This window comes from Phycodurus eques, chromosome 3 (genome assembly GCF_024500275.1).
Source record: "Phycodurus eques isolate BA_2022a chromosome 3, UOR_Pequ_1.1, whole genome shotgun sequence".
NCBI classification, from domain to species: domain Eukaryota; kingdom Metazoa; phylum Chordata; class Actinopteri; order Syngnathiformes; family Syngnathidae; genus Phycodurus; species Phycodurus eques.
This window is the reverse complement of record NC_084527.1, coordinates 19,973,829-19,994,203: the sequence shown is the minus strand read 5'-3', so window position 1 is coordinate 19,994,203 and position 20,375 is coordinate 19,973,829. Positions and strand designations below refer to the sequence as shown.

General features: G+C 42.1%; 1 protein-coding gene across 1 annotated transcript; it reads right to left on the bottom strand.

Annotated features, from left to right (window-relative positions):
* Positions 1-1,506: 1,506 nt before the first annotated feature.
* ubac1 (UBA domain containing 1) lies at positions 1,507-20,375 on the bottom strand. The gene is given in 11 exon segments (XM_061672391.1): positions 1,507-2,535; positions 8,127-8,265; positions 10,895-10,981; positions 11,065-11,160; positions 11,162-11,357; positions 13,391-13,499; positions 13,583-13,685; positions 14,773-14,880; positions 16,032-16,105; positions 16,194-16,314; positions 19,853-20,375. Coding segments are annotated over 11 exon segments (1,287 nt in total). The 5' UTR covers positions 19,991-20,375; the 3' UTR covers positions 1,507-2,419.

Sequence of the window (20,375 nt, the reverse complement as noted above, 5' to 3'; positions counted from 1 at the left end):
TGAGGTTGCCCAACCCTGCTTTTTAAAGTATCAATAATATTGCGTCACACACCTCTTAAAAGCAACAAGTGTTCCTTACAGGTTAACCACTGCTTGATATTGCACAGAAAGATAGACCAAGTGGGATGTACTGCACGGCAAATTTGGGTTCCAGGCGACCATTTAACCCTTCTTTTATGTACATTGGAGATGAAACAGGTTTTATGTTTGAGTCTTAAATTGAAATGAAATATACTACTGTACACTAATTTCCAAGTGTACAAAGAAATACATTTGTGCCCCCTCTTATAGCCTGCTGTGTAAATATATTTAATATATGTAAATGTTGTACATACAAATTCACCAATTATTATTTTTTTAAATATGACAAAATTAAGGCCAGCACAAGATGTTTAGTCTATTTTTGTTGACGTTTAAAAAACAACAACTTTCAATTGGCTCAATTTAGTGTATTAAATTACACTACAAGTCATAATTTTATGGGAATAAAGTGGGATATTTTTTAAAATGATGAATGGTCTCAAGAATATTTTGGAGGAAAAAGTTGTATATTTGAGATTAATGAGAATAAAGTTGTATATTATCGATATTTTAGATTAAAATCAGAATATTACGAGAATAGTCATACATTAAAGAAAAAATAGTGCATTTGAGATTAGTTGTAATATGAGAATAGTCATACATTTGAGATAAAACATACTTTCCAAATTAATGTAATGCAAAAACAGTCTTACATTTTCATTCTACTAAAGTGCCACCAAAGTCATATCCTTGATTTGTTTCTAAATACATTAAATATGTTTGAAGTGCTGAAAATGTGCAAAGACTGAGAACAATTTAGTTCTGAAATGTTGAGCTATAGCTTGAAATTCTTATCATCTAAATTGGCCAAGGGGGGGGAAAAAAAAAAAAAAAAAAAAAAAAAAAAAAAAAAAAAAAAAAGGGTAAAAACTAGGGCTGTGTTTTGTGGGTTAGTGTCTCTGCCGTCTGCCCCCACACGCATTGCGAGGCAGCAGCAAACCAGATGGGAGCCGTGAGCAGTCAACAACAGCGTTTAGGGCCGTCAGCCTCACAGTTGCTGGTTGCGCGTCGCCGGGCGAGAAGGGTGGGTCGGGGGGGATAATTATCCAAGGGTACCGGTGCGCGTCACTCTTAGTGGCCGCTTATGGTCAACCCTTTGGCGACCACAGAGGCGCGCTGAATTTCAAAGGAGGGAAAATTGTACCGGCGGGGTGGCTGATGGTCATTATACTGGCTCAGAGGCTGCTTCTCTGCAGCCTGTGAGAGCATGTAATGTCCTTCTCTGGGAACTCTCCTCTCCCCGCTTAGGAGCCGTGAAAGAAGGCACATATTTGATCGACAGCTGGGCATTCCGGGGAAGCGGGGTTTATAGAGCTTTCAGCGACACGCCCAGTGTCTACAAACGGAAAGAACGTCTCAATTTGGTATGTGCGCGACCTCCTTTTTTTTTTTTTTTTTTTTTATAAAACAAGATGTCACCACAACTACAACTGTACGACTTTATTCTGTATTTAGGCTTTGTTCATGCTTACATGTGTCATAGTTGTATAAATAAAGGATATACATGTATTTAACGTTTGCCCGAAGACACCAGCCTAGTCACCAAACCTAGTTATGCTCGTTAGCATAGCATACACAGGAAGTCAGCCATCCTGCGTTCCGCTTTGGTCACGTGACATTCCACAAATAGCAGATTCTTGCCCATTTGGAAGCCCCAATTCACATACTTTGCCATTTTTTATTTTTGTTCATTCATTCATTGTCCAGCTTGTTGAATAACACTTTTCTGTAATGTGTCAAATTTAACTAACTTTTTTTTGGGTGTATTTGGTTCTACTTTAATCTGAATTGTACTTATTTCCTAAAAATTACATTTTCTTGAAAATACTAATTTATCTTGAAAATATAAAACTTCCTCATATGATTACAACTTCTTTTCAGGGAAATATCCAAATTTATTCTCATAATCATACAACTTCAATTCTAAATAAATGTTTGCTTTTGCTTTTCAGCGTGGCCCTAATACACTTTTGTAAATTTGACCCATAACAGGTTTAAAAAGGCGAAAATCCAAATAAATTAAAATTTAAAAAACTAATGCAACAATACATATTGTGCCAAACATGGTGTCAACATTGAATGTGCTCGTGTGTTTGATTGTGACAAAAACAATATTGTAAAATAACTAGAAATTGCGCTTGTTAAAATGTAAAAACGACCTAGTAAATAGAACTTTGTATCGTCGCTGTAGTAATAATAATGTTTTTCGTATACTTTAACTGTACTGTTATAAATATTTACTGTATAGGTACAACTCCTCTGGCATTAACATTACTCATCTCTCACACATATATGCACACAGCTGCCACATTCACACGTGTAGGGTGGTGGTTCGCCTCTATGTGCGATTAAGGGTCTGGAAGATTCTGGATATCTGGAGCATGACAGGGCCCGTCTCGGGGTCATTCATCCACTGGGTGCTGTTCAGGGGGTTCTCCAGCATGTCCTCGAATGCTACACGCATAGGGGAACAAATCAAATAAAGAAAAGTGATAAGGCAAACCCTCGCGATTTGCAAATCGCCATTCGCAACTTATCTACTGGTAAACATTTTCTGTGGAACAAACTATTTGTATACTTCCATCAGCATTCAATTTTATTCCGTTTTATGCCTAACATAGGTCAAAATGAGTCTGTGACATGGTTTTAGTCTGACATCTATGCGGTTTGTCAGTTGAATACTTAAGCCAATCAACGGTAAAAGGCTTGCAAAACAGGTGGATTTGATATCGCTGATATTGTGACTTGGTTTTGTACATTCATATTCAAGTACCTGCCCACTTCGTGTTTGGTACCCACCCACTCAACTCAACTGAACGGCAACATGGCATTTCAAGGTTTTAAGTCACTGAGTGTCAGACTCTGCCGAGCCATAAAAATACAGTCTGAAGTATACATATATTGTGTTTTACAACAATACTTAACTATACAGTGGTGCCTTGAGATATGAGTGACCCAACTTCCGAGTTGTTCGAGATACGAGCCGTCGATTGGCTGAGTTTTTGCTTTGGCATGTGAGGCCAAAATGAGTGCTGTATGGAGGCAGGAGGCTCCACTCACTTGACAACAAGCAGCACTTGGGCTGATATAATTAAATATTATTTAAAAAAAAAAAAAAAAAAAAAAAAAAAAAGAGGCTTCAGGCTGTGCATTTGTCACTACCAATTGGAGTTTACTTGAAAACTAACTAGAAAATGAAGAGAATGACAAAAAAAAATAAACATTGCCTACGATGGGAAACACCACAGCCAGCCATAAGGGTTAACAATTAACATAACACAAAAATAAAATACAATAATGCTGGGTGTTTAAAACAATTTGAAGCCGCTAGTGATGAAGATATTCTCGAGAAATTTGAACGACCTGATTTCAGGCCTCTCGGCAGAAGAACGTCTGGAACTCAGGAATGCCTTGACGATTTTAATTCATATTTCATGTTCACTGAGGTACCGTAGAGACAATATTACATCCCAAATACTAGAAAAAGTTGGTTTAGCAAAATATGTCCCCTTTAAAGGCACAAGCATGCAAATTAAACTTTAGTGTGCGTGTGTGTGTGTGTGTGTGTGTACACGTGTGTGCGTGTACACGTGTGTGCGTGCATGCTTGTCGGACTTTTGGCTTGATTACACTTCATAAAACCAGTTAGATTTTGTTTTTTCAAATGTTATGATTACAGTGCTGTGAAAAAGTATTGGCCCCCTTCTCAGTGTTATATTTTTGCATAGTTTCCCACTTTAATGTTTAAGATAAATAATATCTATTCAAATTCACCTGGCCCAGTGTGAAGAAGTAATATTTAGTGGCAGTTTGTCAAGAGGGCATTCAAACAACCCAGTCACTGTATTGTCTATTAGGGGTTGAACCAATTAGTCGCCTTTACATTTAAAGCATGAAGTGGACTATTCACTAATCATGCAATTTTGCCAACTCGTCTTCCAATCGGCCAATTTACAGAGAACGTTGGACTAGCCTGGCTGCTGCCGTTGCCAGACTAGAATGCTTTGGAGCAGCAGAAGGGCTGCCCAACGAGGCGACATACTTCATACGTCTGCAAGGTACAGTACAATAAAATCACAACTGAAATAGAAACAGCGAAACAGAAAAACGTTAAATTTTTTGGAGCTTGGCTACAATGTCCTGTCTTATAACGCAGACATGCAAACACCAAAGACATGAAAAAGGTGACAAAAAAAAAAAGAAAGTAGGGGGGCTCTAGGGGATCCCACATAAAAAGTTTTTTATTTTAACATAAATTAAGCAATCTGGAAGACTCTAAAGACTACAATAAGGCACAAAAACAAATTGTATTCACGCAGAAAAACATTTATTTACACCGCTCAAGTACATGTTGATGTGCAAATTTAGGATTAAAATAAAATTTTTGCCTCATTTCTTTATTTTTTTTGTTTTGGCCTCCAACTTAAGCCAGGTCCATCTCCACCTGCACCTGATGCCTGCTTCAAGCTGTGCCACATGAATAGCATCCTCCTCTTTAAGCGCTCTCATTCTGGAAAAGAATTGACTACAATCATTGTCTGTTTCACTTCATTTTTCACTATTACCAACTTCAAAGGCTAATCCCAAATGCATCCTCCAGGAAAATATTAAGTACAATATTTTTCTGTTTTTATTGGCCATTGCTAAATTTGAAGTTAGTTAATTCTGTGTTGTGACATAATCCCTAACCTCGCTCCGATGCTTAATACATTTAACTTTAACATCCGTGAACTAATAAGATAAATGTAGGCGCGTTTCCTAATTAATATAAGATGTACTAGCGGATCAACTCGTCGCCGGTTACGTGTGCTTCGCTGTTAAACTGGGACCACAACCAGGGCCACGACCTGCAGCACCTCAACACGAAAATACAAAAGACCAGTGCAACAAATACGACACGAGCTGATGAGCAAATATGTTGCTTAAACCTAAGAGTAGCAATAGAGGATGTCCGCTCCAGAGGTGGGTAGAGCAGCCAAATATTGTACTCAAGAAAGAATATTGTTACAAGTAAAAAGTAGTCCTCCAAAAAATTACTTGAATAAAAAGGTACCCAGTGAAATAATTACTCAAGTGCTGAGTAAACGGTGAGTAACTTCTGATTTTTTAACCACAGCATGAACACTAAAATAAATAAATAAATAAAATTCCAAAATAAAATGCAAATTCTGATGTTGCTGTGTGTGGGTGTGTGAGTATGCACAGTCAAAACTACAACAAAACATCTGCAATTTACTACACGGTGTTTTCTCAACTTATAAGTGAGCTGAAATATCCATGTTTGGGCAGACAGTACCAGACATATACAATAAATGAAAGCTGTTTTTGTTTATCTAAATATAAAATGTAAATGACGACAGCGACGCCCGCCACCCTAGTGAGGAGAAGCGGCTCATAAAATGGATGGATGGATGGATTTTAAAATGTAAAAAGGCAAAACTTGTCAAGTCAGTTAGTTCAAGTCAAACTCGAGTCTTCAATTAGTTTCAGCTAAGCAAGTCCCAAGTCTTAAAATTAGATTTTCCACTTCGATTTTCCACACTTGACACCGGTCAAGTCATGTGACATTCAGGCGATGACATTAAAGAAGTAATAACAAAATCAATCTAAATCTTGGCTTTGTGGATTGGCTCATGTGACTCAAGTTCCCCACGTCTGCTGTCTTCGCATTTTTGTGCTTCCATTTGGTTTTAAAGGTAACTGTTATGAGAGGAGTTTAAAATGAGTGTTTTGGGATCATAGCTTGTGGCATAGTTATGATTTAAACTACAGTGAACATCCGTCCATTTGCAGTTCGCTATTCGCAAATTCACCCAATATTTCTTTTCTGTGTAAATCACCTATTAATTTTTTTCTGTGGAACCTATCTTCAGATATTTGCTAAAAACTAAACTATTTGCATGTTTTGTGCTCTATCTGCAACAAATGAAGATGCCACAAGATGATGCCAAAGCCCTGAAAGGAGCAATCTGTGTCAAGGAAGTATGCAGAAGCAAAACATTTCTACTGCGAGACTAACTTCTTTTATGTAGGGAAGGAGCTAAATTTAGCCTGGGTTTTTAATGGAAGTTATGCACAATCTTACACATGCAATTCCAAGTGCAATTTTCCCCCAAATCAATTAGTCTGTAAAACACAACAAGGGTTAATATTCTAAGATGAGTTTGAAATCCTAGGAGCTAAGTTGTCGGGGGCTTCACGCCCCTAGTAGGGTCACCCATGGCAAACAGGTCCTAGGTGAGGCACCAGACAAAGCACAGGTAAAAGACTCCTATGATGAAAAATATAAGTGGATCGAGGTTTCCCTTGCCCAGACGCGGGTCACCTGGGGCCCACTCTGGAGCCAGGCCTGGAGGTGGGGATCGATGGAGAGCGCCCGGTGGCCGGGCCTGCACCCATGGGGCCCGAAATGGGTAACGTGGGTCCCCCTTCCCATAGGCTCACCACCTGTAGGAGGGGCCATACGGGTTGGGTGGAATGCGAGCTGGGCGGTGGCCGAAGGCAGGGACCTTGGCGATCCGATCCCCGGCTACAGAAGCTGGCTCAAGGGACGTGGAATGTCACCTCTCTGGCAGGGAATGAGCCCGAGTTGCTGTGTGAGGTCGAGAAGTTCCGACGAGATATAGTCTGGCTCGCCTCCACACACTGCTTGGGCTCTGGTAACAGACCTCTTGAGAGGGGTTGGACTCTCTTCCACCCTGGAGTTGCCCACGGTGAGAGGCGCCGAGCAGGTGTGGGTATACTTATTGCCCCCCGGCTCGGCGCCTGTATGTTGGGGTTCACCCCGGTGGACGAGAGGGTAGCCTCCCTCCACCTTCGGGTGTGGGGAACGGGTCCTGACTGTTGTTTGTGCCTATGCAACAAACAGAAGTTCAGAGTACCCACCCTTTTTGGAGTCTTTAGAGGGGGTGCTGGAGAGCGCTCCAGCAGGGGGCTCCATCGTTCTGCTGGGGGACTTCAATGCTCACGTGGGCAATGACAGTGAGACCTGGAAGGGCGTGATTCATAACTTTTATGGACAGAATTTCTAGGCGCAGCCGAGGCGTAGAGGGGGTCCGGTTTGATGGCCTCAGTATTGCATCTCTGCTTTTTGCAGATGTGCGGATGATGTGGTTCTGTTGGCTTCATCAAGCCGTGATCTCCAACTCTCACTGGAGCAGTTCGCAGCAGAGTGTGAAGCGGCTGGGATGAGAATCAGCACCTCCAAATCTGAGACCATGGTCCTCAGTCGGAAAGAGTGGCGTGGCCTCTCCAGGTCGGGGATGAGATCCTGCTCCAAGTAGAGAAGTTCAAGTATCTTGGGGTCTTGTTCATGAGTGAGGGAAGAATGGAACGGGAGAGCGACAGGCGGATCGGTGCAGCGTCTGCAGTGATGCAGACTTTGTATTGGTCCGTTGTGGTAAAGAAGGAGCTAAGCCGAAAGGCGAAGCGCTCAATTTACCGGTAGATTTATGTTTCCACCCTCACCTATGGTCACGAGCTGTGGGTCGTGACCGAAAAAACAAGATCCCGGATACAAACGGTCGAAATTAGTTTCCTACGCAGGGTGTCCGGGCTCTCCCTTTGAGATAGGGTGAGAAGCTCGGTCATTCGGGAGGATCTCAGAGTAGAGCCGCTGATTCGGATGCCTCCCTGGTGAGGTGTTGCGGGCACGTCCCATCGGGAGGAGACCCTGGGGACGACCCAGGACACGCTGGAGAGACTACGTCTTTTGGCTGGCCTGGGAACACCTCGGGATCCCCCCTGGATGAAGTGGCTGGGGAGAGAGAAGTCTGGGTATCCCTGCTAAAGCTACTGCCCACACGACCCGACCTCGGATAAGCGGTAGAAAATGGATGGAGTTTGAAATGATAGTGTTTTGGGATCATCGTTTGTAGTATATTTATGGTTCAAACCATTACCATCGGCAATTATTAACATTTTTTGAAGGGGGTTGGGCATCAATTACTTGTGGCTTTTTGCTATTCACAGTGGGTCTTTGTCCCTAACCCCCTGTCAATACCGAGGGTTTTCTCTGTGTGTGTGTGTACTGTTTATGTTTGTACCGAGTAGAGTCTTGGGGTTGGTTAAACCCAACTGGACGACGGGGTTCTCCAGGATGGCCTGGAAGAGCGGACTGTTGGTGTCGATGCCTTTGTCCAGGTCCTCTGCAGAAGGCTTTTTGTCTCCCAGCAGCCACTCGCACTGTAACGCAGTGTGTCACAGACATATCCACACACATTCACACACACGAGACTCCTTCGTCATTGTGGACTTGTGCACGTTGGGTCAGGCGACTGATCACAAGTTGAGTAGCATTGCTTCAGTCATGCTTGAAGAGGAATTTACACACAAAATTGCAAAACTATATCTTAAATGACAAATGCATTCAAATAGAAGAACACAGAAACAGTGGCTTCTTCGATTAGGCAAGAATAAAGTCATAGAATGGCATCAAAATATTACGAAACTAAGCTTTCATTTTAGAGGAATAAAACTATATTACGAGAAATAAGATTACAAGAAAAAAAGTCTTAATTTTATGTGAATCAAATTATAATATTATGAAACTAATGAATTCTAAAATTGCCAGAAAATACCAAAAGAAAAAAGTCGTAATTTTGTGTGAAAGAAAACATTAAAAAAAAGTACATTTTATATGAAAAGATGAGATTTATATGATTACATGATTTTACAAGAAAAAAGTTGTAATTGTGTGTGAATAAAGTTATCATATCGCAATTAAAAGGCTTGATTTTACAAGAAAAAGTTTGCCATTTTACGCAAATAGTGGGTACAAGTAGGGTTGGGCATAGTTGGAATTTGAGCGATTAAGGTCCCAATTCTGGTTCCTTATTTCGATTGCGGTTCCAAACGATTCTCGATTCAGATTCTTTTAGGGGGCTGGGTTATAAAAGTTTCAATGGTTTAAATAAAGGTTGTCCAAATTATTAACATCCCTTTTCTTAGCAGCCCGCAACATAGACTAAAATGAATATTTGACTCGGGGTTCTTTATAACCAGTATCAATATAAAACCTATGAACTAAAAAGGTAATGTGTGTGGAACTAACTCAAATGACTTAATAGTTATTAATTAATGTTTCAGCTAAAAGTTAAATACTGCATTATTAAAATTTTTATTTGGGACGGTTTTATCACATCAAATGGTTTATATGTGCAAGTTTTAACTCGACTTCCTGTTTTAACCTTGTAGCCTTGTATTTTAAGGGTAGGCACCGGAACTCAGCATTTTGCGACAAAAAGTACAGCACTGGTGATTTTTATTTATTTATTTATTTTTTTTAAATGGATGGAACCAAATGCTATAAAACGTTGATTCCTCTCCTCACTCACCGATTTTATTTTTTTCTGTCATCGGCTCTTACATTGGTTGTAAGACTAAAATGTTCTTCTTTTCCTTTCGGCTTGTCCCTTTAGGGGTCGTCACAGCGCGTCATCCTTTTCCATGTAAGCCTATCTCCTGCATCCTCCTCTCGAACACCAACTGCCCTCATGTCTTCCCTCACGACATCCATCCACCTTCTCTTTGGTCTTCCTCTAGCTCTCTTGCCTGACAGCTCCATCCTCATCATCCTTCTATCAATATACTCACTATCTCTCCTCTGGACGTGTCCAAACCATCGAAGTCTGCTCTCTCTAACTTTGTCTCCAAAACATCGAACCTTGGCCGTCCCTCTGATAAGCTCATTTCTAATTTTATCCAACCTGGTCACTCCGAGAGCGAACCTCAACATCTTCATTTCCGCCACCTCCAGCTCTGGTTCCTGTTGTCTCTTCAGCGCCACTGTCTCTAATCCGTACATCATGGCTGGCCTCACCAGTGTTTTATAAACTTTGCCCTTCATCCGAGCAGAGACTCTTCTGTCACATAACACACCTGACACCTTCCTCCACTCATTCCAACCTGCTTGGATCCGTTTCTTCACTTCCTGACCACACTCACCATTGTTCTGGATGGTTGACCCCAAGTATTTAAAGTCTTCCACCCTTGCTCTCTCTTCTCCCTGTAGCCTCACTCTCACCCTACCACCCCTCTCATTCATGCACATATATTCTGTCTTACTTTGGCTAATCTTCATTCCTCTGCTTTCCAGGGCATGCCGCCATCATTCTAACTGTTCCTCCACCTGCTCCCTGCTTTCACTGCAGATCACAATGTCATCTGAAAACATCACGGTCCAACGGGATTCCAGTCTAACCTCATCTGTCAGCCTATCCATCACCATTGCAAACAGGCTCAGGGCTGATCCCTGATGCAGTTCCACCTCCACCTTATATGTGTGTGTGTCACACCTACAGCACACCTCACCACTGTTCTGCTAAAATAAATGCTAAACATCATCAGTGCAAAAGTGCAACCAACCGTTTACTTTGTTAGCGGTCTCAATGTTGGCATAGACGTATTTTATTGTTTCACTCACCCAATTGACAGAGTTGACTTCACTGAAGCTCCACACAGTGTTGGCTGAGGCTCTGAGCACGTCAGACACTACACATAGTGAAAGCCTCCTTTGCACAATATAATCTTATTCCAAGGATTGCACTGAGGCGACTGGTCATTAATTTAAAAAAAGTTAAGACACTTTTGTTTGCCGCCGCCATTGGGCACAAGCACATCTTTGTGCGTGTTTCTTCTTCATTGGTTTTTGTCACTTCTTCATTGGGGCCGGCGGACTAGGCATCGAAACTGGGAACCAAGAATTCCGCGATAACCAGAACATTAGTCCCGGTTCAAATTGGTTCTCGATTCTCGATGCCCAACCCTAATGACAAATATCAAGTGTCAAGTGTGACCTCAGGCATGTACTTACCGCTGCATCTTGCTGGTTGTTGTTGACTTTGAGGGCATCAATCACCTGCTTTTCCTCAAAGCCCATCTCCATGAGAGCAAACACAGCCTGGAAAACAGAGGCCTAGGGTGAAGAGGAAGTAAGGTGGGTGGCACAAGTTTGTTTAACAATAATGACAAAAAGGCACACACTCTCGAGTCAGGCCTGAACTCCCTTTTCCTGCGAATCCTCTTGAAAATCTCCGTAAGCTCATCTTGTCTGCTGTTGCTCTCCTCCGTGCCGGACAGGCTGCGTCGCAATGCGGACGAGCACGATGGATGTTCTGGAGGAGCCCGAAGCTGACGGGCCGGCTGTGGCAGCGGAGTTAGCGTTAGTGGCGGCTCCTGTGGCAGCAACAGAAGAATCTTGACTGTGCAGCAGCGTGTCCACGGAGGGGTCGTCAACATGCTCGATCAACCATTCCATGGCCTGAGTCACCGACATGCTGTGTATTAAAACAAAAAACAAAAACAAAAACAAACAAAAAACACACACGCAACATCAATGAGCTGAACAAAAAGCCTGAAAAAGCAGCACAAAGTGAGAGTGTGAAAGCGTGACAGCAGAATGGAACACCAAAGCCTGTAAATGAACCACAGTTACAGGAAAAAGTTGCAGAGACTGGAGTGAAAGTAAAAAAAAAGACAGTAGTCTGATACTTAAATATGAAAAATGAGCACAGAGCATGACAAAGTGTGAAAGCAATGTACTACATAACAAAATTAATGAAGCACAGAGTGACCCAACTAAGAAGCACAAACCGTTACACGAGCGTAGGGTTACAGCTATCGAATACTTTTTAGAATCGATATTTCTACCGGCGGCACGGTGAAAGACTGGTTAGCACATCCGCCTCACAGTTCTGAGGACCGGGGTTCAAACCGCGGCCCTGCCTGTGTGGAGTTTGCATGTTCTACCCGTGCCTGCGTGGGTTTTCTCCGGGCACTCCAGTTTCCTCGCACATCCCAACAACAATCGTGGTAGGTTAAATGAAGACTATAAATTTCCCATACGTGTGACTGTGAGTGTGAATAGTTGTTTGTTTCTATGTGCCCTGTGATTGGCTGGTGACCACTTCAGGGTGTACCTCGCTTCTCGCCCGGAGATAGCTGGGAAAGGCTCCAGCACGCCCGCGACCCGAGTGAGGCTAAAGCGGTACAGAAAATGGATGGATTATTCTACCCATCATCCCAGCGTCTATTCGAGGAGTCGGGGAAAAAAAAAACTTTTAAACAACACTACCAATACAAAATATGCATGTGAGGTGCAGGTATTATTTTTTTCCACTTGGGGTCGCCATCCTAACTTCCTACACTGAAGTATCTGTGACTTTGAATGCGTCTGGCTTTAATAAGCGGGGCCTAGTCTGGCGAGTGACCTCTGTGTCAGAGAATGAGGGTGCACTTGGCTGTTGTTGGCTCAGGTTAGCCAGTCTACACGTTGAGTCCATCGGAGTCAGTTGTGGCCGTTGCAGCTAGTGTATGAATGGGCTTATTACGTGCTTATTTTGTTTAATATTTGTACAATAAAGCGATTAAGTGAAACGGCAGCGGTGTCTATCCTTGACCACCCGTGGAGGCATTAAAATACGGCCCAAGTAGCGGTGTTAGACTTTTTTAAAATTGGCTAACAATGTTTACGATACCTTATGTCAGCAATCGTAGAGGTGCTGTTGTGTAAACCAGTTATGCCTTGCAGTATACACATTACATTTAATCTTTTTTAAAATCTGAACCAATCCCAAACTTTGGACATTCTCTCATTTACATACGCTTTGCCATCGCGCCAACTTATTTCTACTTGAGTCTTCAGCAACACTAGTCCGCATGGAAATATTATCACTGCAAAGCTTCGAGGTGGAGATTTTGCTACGACGTTTTTTGTAATCAAATTACATGAAGTCCTCAATTTACAAAAGAGTTCCGTTCCTACGCTGCAGACTTACCCCAAATTTCCGCGTAGGTCGGATTTCACCGTTAAGGTCGAAATTTACGTCAAAATACTTCTGTTACGGGTATTGTCCCACGTGATTGTGGCAGCAAGCTCAGTGTGTGTGGGCGCGTGCGTCGATATGGGAGTGAGAAGGGACTGCGCAGGCGTCGTCCGGCGGGACTGTGAAGGAGGAAGGTGTGTGCGTAGGTGCGAGTGTGTACAGTGGCAAGTGTAGTGACGGCGACCGGGAATATTCAATATATTCAATGACTCTTCAAGTCATTTGAATGATCGTTGCAGCCCTACCGTAGTGCGCTAAAAAATAAGCAACGTGACCAGCAGAAGAAGCACAGAGCGAGATTGTGCAAAGCGTGACTGCAGTGTAACACAATAGTGTGAAAAAGAAGCACAGGCTTGAAAAAGAAGCACAGCATGCTGGCAAAGTGTGATAGCTACACAAAAGTCTGATAAAGCACAAGCGTGCAACACAAAAAAGCCTGAAATCTAGGAGCCGTAAGTGCTGACTCATCCCGATTTGAGACTCACTGGTTGAGTCTGAGGGCTTTGATTGCTCTGTTCTCAGGGAAGCCCATCTCGGTGAGCTGCTGGAGGGCCGCGTTGTCCACGCGATCTTCCTCGTCCTCGTCTAACATGTCTGAGGGAAGAGCGGAGCACAGACGCGGGTTAACGAGAGGGGATATGTCCATGTTTTTAATTCATAGGGGTACGGTGTGGTACCATTGGCCTTTTTAAAAAGCTCCACGGCATCAGGGTTCAAGGCCAGAAGCTTCTGGGCCACTTCAATGAGGGACACCAGGATTTTTCGGAGCTCAGTCTGAAACTAGACAACAAAATGAATGATGGTCAAATGAGGACGAAGACAATTAGAGAAGGCACACCTCCAGGTGTGCCGATCAGCATAAAATGTAAATCATCAGCCGATACCGATCAGATCGTAAAGTCTAGTATCTGCTTACATTTTTGTGATATTTGTGTTACATTTTTGCCATATTTTTAAAAATATTTTTGTTTTTCGACTTTCATCTAATATTTGTAATTTTCATCTTTTGTACCTTTGTGTCAATTATGTTTTTGTCTACTATTTCCATGAGATTATATTTTTTTATCTATGTTTTTGGCTAGTATTTTTTTTTACAGCAAATATTTAACATTTTTTATTTTGTAATAATTTGTACTGTTGAATGTTTTGTTGAAATATTTTATGTTTCCTGATATTTTTCAATTTTTTCTACTATTTGTATTTTACAGCTATTTATTTATTTTTGGCTTGTATTTTTGGTCCAATATTTACATCCAGAAATCTAATCATTTCATTAGAGTTTTTTTAAATCTAATTTTGGTATTGTCTAGGCGACATGGTGGCCGACTGGTTAGAGCGTCAGCCTCGCGGCTCAGAAAATGGATGGATGGATGGTATTGTCTAATATTTTTGTGCTAATATTTGTCTTTTTTCCCCAAGATATTTTTCCATTTTCTGTTGTTTTATACGACGCATCAGGAATATCGCACAAGACCTCAGCGTACCAGCCGAGACCTCAGTTCATCCATCCATCCATTTTGGATCGCAGGGCACATACAAACAAACAACCATTCGCACTCACATTCACACCTGCGGGCAATTTAGAGTTGTCAATTAACCTACCATGCATGTTTTTGGGATGTGGGATGAAACCGGAGTGCCCGGAGAAAACCCGCGCAGGCACAGGGAAAACATGTAAACTCCACACAGGCGGGGCCAGGGATTGAACCCTCAGAACTGTCAGACAGACGCTCTAACCAGTCGTCCACCATGCCGCACCTCAGTTCACAAAGTATCAAAAGACTAACTCTGGGTGTATGTTTTGCCTTTTTTGCAAGCGGGCAGCCTCAAAAAGGGGCTAAGAGAAGAGGAACGAGTAAGGGCTTACGTCTCTGATATTGTGCTGCGCGACAGTGCGGTCCGTGTGGCGGGTGCTGAGGTTGGCAGTGGCCTTCAAGATGGCGTCCTTGTCCGGGGCCTTGTTGTCCTGTTTTTTCTGACACAAACAAAAGCAGGGCAAAGAATATCAGCAGCGTTCTTGTAGCTAGGAGTTGGGATGAAACGTTTGTTTAAATGTTTACTGATGAACCGTGAACAAATTTCAGTGGGTTAAGATTACCATTTCAAACTGGAGTTATCGTTAATAACGTATTCCGCGTATCTGAGATTAGTGGCTATTTCTTTTATTTACATTTTCAAATATTTGTGTAGTGCTTTCTAAAAACACTTTCAAAAATGCTTGGAATTTCGGTATAATTGTGTATTTTTCATCAAACATTTGAATGTTTTTTTAAATAATTTGTATAGTCTTAAATTTTTTTGATTTTTTTTTCTGAGATTTTCCATTTTTGATTTATTTTCATCTAATATTTTTGTATTTTCCCCATGCTATACCATCTGATATTTCTGTGTGTCTATTTTTTTCTTGGCTAATATCTTTTTTGTCTATTTTCTGATATTCTATTTTTCAAATACTCTGCATTATTTTCATTAAAAATACATGATTTTTCATGATTTTTCTGTAGTTTGTGAGAATGTTTGGAGGGGGTAATATTTTTGCATTTGTTTCCTGATAGTTTTCCATATTTGACGCATTTATCAAATTTTTTTGTGTTTTTCTGTCTTCATCTGATATTTATGTACTATTTGTCTAATATCTGTTATGAAATATATTCCCAATGTTTTTGTAGTTTTTCATTTCCTTTTTCATCTGATGTTTGTTTATTTTGCCTAGTATTTTTGTTAAATATTTTGTAATGTCTAATACTTCGTCTAATGTTTGTAACTTTTCAGATATGTATTTTTCATCAAATTTACTCCTAAATACCAGTGTATTATTAATTTCATTCACTGTCATGTTAACCTTTTGTATTTGTTTCGAATATTTTTTGTATATTTTGGTCTAATATGTTTTGTATATTTTGGTCTAATATTTTGAGATACATGTTTTCTTTTTAAATATGTTGTGCATTACTGTTTTAGTGCTTGTTAGAAGCATACCTAATGTTTTGACTTGTGCCCCTGCTATACGCATTGCACTGATATACCCATTTCCTTTAGCAATATTGTAATAACCGTGATCATTTTGCTCACTATAATGGTGATATGGAATTCACATCTCTACTTGTAGGAGTCCACAGGTCCTACCTTTTCTTCTGCGCATACCTCCGACATTTTGGGAGGGGTCGGCGGCGGCCTTTTCTTTATGAGCAGCAGAACGTCTACAAAATAGATAGATAAATACAAACTGCCTCCTAGTGACATCACGTGGGACTTTTTCCTCATAGCTTCTCATTGGTTTCTTCCTACCTTTATCTTTGAGGCTTTCATCCGCCACCGTTTTGGTGTCACTGAGCACTCGCTCTGTAGCAGCGTGTATGAGCTTGTGGTGGGTCAGCGTCTTGGGGTCGTCCAAGTTTCCATGCACACACTGAAACAAAAACACCACACACACACACACACACACACACCCTTTATATTATTATTATTATTACACCAGAAAATAAAGGTGGGAAATCAGTGTTCCAACCCTTGTGCCCTTTTAAATATATTTTCCTTCCTTCCAATCTTCTCTTTCCATCCTCCCTCCTTTCTTCTTCTATCTTTTCATACATCACACATCCTTCCTTCCAGCCTCACCTTCTTTCCATCATCCCTCCTTTCATACACCATTTCCTTCCATCCTCCCTCAGTCTTCCTCTCATACTCCACTATCCCAGGGTCCATCCTGCCATCATCCGAGCTTTCCTTCCTCTTTTCCATTCATCCTACCACCATCCCTTCCACGCTTCATCCTTTCCTCATTTCCTTGCATACCATCTTCTTTTTTCCCTCCTACCATCTTCTCTCCCTCCCTTTACTTCATACCATCCTTGTTTCCTTCCATCCATCCATTCACCTTTCATACATCCATCCTTCCTTGCAAACATCTTTGTTTTCTTCCTTCATTTCATACCATCAGTTTCCTTCCTTACTCTCTTTTATAAAATCTGTTTCTCCCTTCCATCATCCTTCCTTCATCTTTCAGTCCTTCCTTCGTTCATAACATCTTTGTTTCCCTCCTCACTTACAGCGGGGGGAAAAGTATTTAGTCAGCCACAAATTGTGCAAGTTCTCCCACTTAAAAAGATGAGAGGCCTGTCATTGTCATCATTAGGTATACCTTATACCTTATCTATGAGAGATAAAATGTGAAAAAAAAATTTAAAAAATCCAGAAAATCACAGTCTGATTTTTAAAGAATGTATTAGCGAATTATGGTGGAAAGTAAGTATTTGGTCAATAACAAAAGTACATCTCAATACCTTGTTATATACCCTTTGTTGGCAATGACAGGTCAAACGTTTTCTGTAAGTCTTCACAAGGTTTTCACACACTGTTGCTGGTATTTTGGCCCATTCCTCTGTGCAGATCTCCTCTAGAGCAGTGATGTTTTGGGGCTGTCGCTGGGCAACACACACACACTTTCAACTCTCTTCAAAGATTTTCTATGGCGTTGAGATCTGGAGACTGGCTAGGCCACTCCAGGACCTTGAAATGCTTCTTACGAAGCCACTCCTTCGCTGCCCGGGCGGTGCGTTTGGGATCATTGTCATGCTGAATGACTTAGCCACGTTTCATCTTCAATGCCCTTGCTGATGGAAGGAGGCTTTCACTCAAAATCTCACGATACATGGCCCCATTCATTCTTTCCTTTCCACGGATCAGTCGTCCTGGTCCCTTTGCAGAAAAACAGCCCCAAAGTATGAGGTTTCCACCCCAATACTTCACAGTAGGTCTGGTGTTCTCTGGATGTCACTCAGCATTCTTTCTCCTCAGAACACAACAAGTTGAGTTCTTACCAAAAAGTTTTATTTTGGTTTCATCTGACATTCTCCCAATCCTCTTGTGGATCATCCAAATCCTCTCTAGCAAACTTCAGACAGGCCTGGACATGTACTGGCTTAAGCAGGGGGGACACGTCTGGCACTGCAGGATTCTTTATACTCACGCACTTGCGCGGCCGACAGCCACCCGCATAGAATGCCACGGAGATCATCTCTTGTGATTGGTCCGTTTTAGTCATGGTGTGATGACGTACTCAGCGGTCCCCTTGGTTCTACATACCACTACGCCGCCGCCTTCTTGATCGATTTTGCAGCATAATTAAACGTAACATCTGGTCATCTAGGTCCATTTGTTCTAGCAGACACTGTTCCTCGGTCGCAATTGTTGTTGCTTTGTTCCGGAAAGGAAAGTAAAAACGCGTACTGGAAATGGCCAAAAAATACAGAGTAAACTCCACCCTGTGGTGTCCTCGCCAATACCAGCCGTAGCGGCACACCCGACTTGGAGGAGAACTGCAGGACATTTTCCCAAAACAGCGGGTGTGGGTTGAGCTCCAGCATAAAGGCAAACTGCGTCCGGGATAGCCGCAGTGACATCAACGCGATCACCAGTCGTGCGAGTATAAAGAAGCCTTTACCCTTGGTAGCATTTTGTTACTTTGGTCCCAGCTATCTGCAGGTCATTCACTCGGTCCTCCTGTGTAGTTCTTGGATTTGTGCTCACCGTTCTTGTGATCATTTTGACCCCACGGGGTGAGATCTTGCGCGGAGCCCCAGATTGAGGGAGATTATCAGTGGTCTTGTATGTATCAGTGGTCTTGTATGTCTTCCATTTTCTAATAATAACACAGTTGATTTCTTCACACCAAAATGCTTACCTATTGCAGATTCAGTCTTCCCAGCCTGGTGCAGGCCTACAATTTTGTTTCTGGTGTCCTTCGACAACTCTTTGGTCTTGGCAATAGTGGAGTTTGGAGTGTGACTGTTGGAGGTTGTGGACAGGTGTCTTTTATACTGATAACGAGTTCAAACAGGTGCCATTATTACAGGTAACGAGTGGAGGACAGAGGAGCCTCTTAAGGAAGACGTTATAAGTCTGTAAGAGCCAGAAATCTTGCTTATTTGTAGGAGACCAAATACTTATTTTCTACTATAATTTGCTAATACATTCTTTAAAAATCAGACAATGTGAATTTCTGGATTTTTTTCTCATTTTTTGTCTCTCATCGGTGAGGTATACCCATGATGAAAATTATACTGTAGGCCTCTCATCTTAAGTGGGAAAACTTGCACAATTGGTGGCTTACTAAATACTTTTTTGCCCCACTGCATTTCCTTCCTTACAGCATTTCATGCATCCTTGTTAATTTCCCTCCCATTTTTTCCTCCATCCTTCTGAACTTCCTTCTTTCATCCCTTCCTCTAATAAAGCCTTGTTTCCATCTAGACATCCTTGTTCCCTTCCTTCCTTACTTCTTTCCTAAATCCTTGATTCCTTCCATCTGTTCTCCCTTTCTTACACCCTTGTTTTCTCCCTTCCTCCCCCTTTTCTTCATCCATCTGTCATTCATTTTTTCCCTTCACAATTTCTCCTTCAATCCATGCCTCCTTTCCCCCTTTCATACCACTTGTTTCCTACTTTTCTCCCTCCCCTCCTCAACTAAGTTAATATGCCCAATCAATAACAATAAAGTTTGTGCACACTGTTTCAATCATTCAATAAATGATTTTTTTTTACACTCTTCAACAGACATTTCGTTGGGAACACCTGCTGCTTTAATGACGTCCAAATACACGAGGAAAAAAAAAACTTATTACTTTACAAAAATAATGACGATTAGACACGTTTAGGTCCCTAATACTATGGCCGGAGAGTACACTAACTGTAAGGCTAATAAAACTCAAGACTAGTGTGTAGTGTGGAATAATAAATGTCATAAATATAGCCACATCCAAAAAGGGAAAGTTAGCTGGTAGCATCCGAGAAGCGAGAGACGGCAGCCGTGCCTAAAAATAGCCAAAGCCCGCCCGTCTGCTCGCCATTTAAATGAACTTAACTATAAATACGAGGGCCGGGTGACACTGACACAGAGACGAAACGACACAACGGAAACAAGCATAAAAAAAAGGCGTAAAACGTACATGTTTCAAGCACTTCTCCTTGAGTTTCTCCACCGTACTGTCTTCCGTGATCTCCTCCAGCCATTCGGCGCCGTCCACGGCACAGATGTGAATCTTCAACACTTTGCCCGGAAACATCTTCTCCTCCTGGACGAACATGGCGGCCCCGGGTTTTGTTTGGGGGTTTTTTCACGTTAAAAAAAAATGTCTTTTTGCTTAGCATCTGTTGGGATTTTATCCGAGGCGCTCCCCTCCACCACCTCCTCCACCGCCACCGCCGTCGCCGCGACCATCCACCTTTTCCTCCGGCTAGCTATCGAGCAATGCTCGCCGTCGGTTGTGTCAGAGCTAGTGGCGGCTAACAGCTCAATCGTTTAGCTGAGGCACATCGGGTACTCGGTGGCCGGCGAGCTTGCTCCGTGGCCTGGCCCAAATTAGTGGTTTATTTCCGCCCCCCACCCCACTCCTGCCTTCAAGTTAGGGAGCGTTAACGGCGAGCTACACTGAGAGAGAGCGAGCCTATTTTTGCTGTCATGGTTGAACC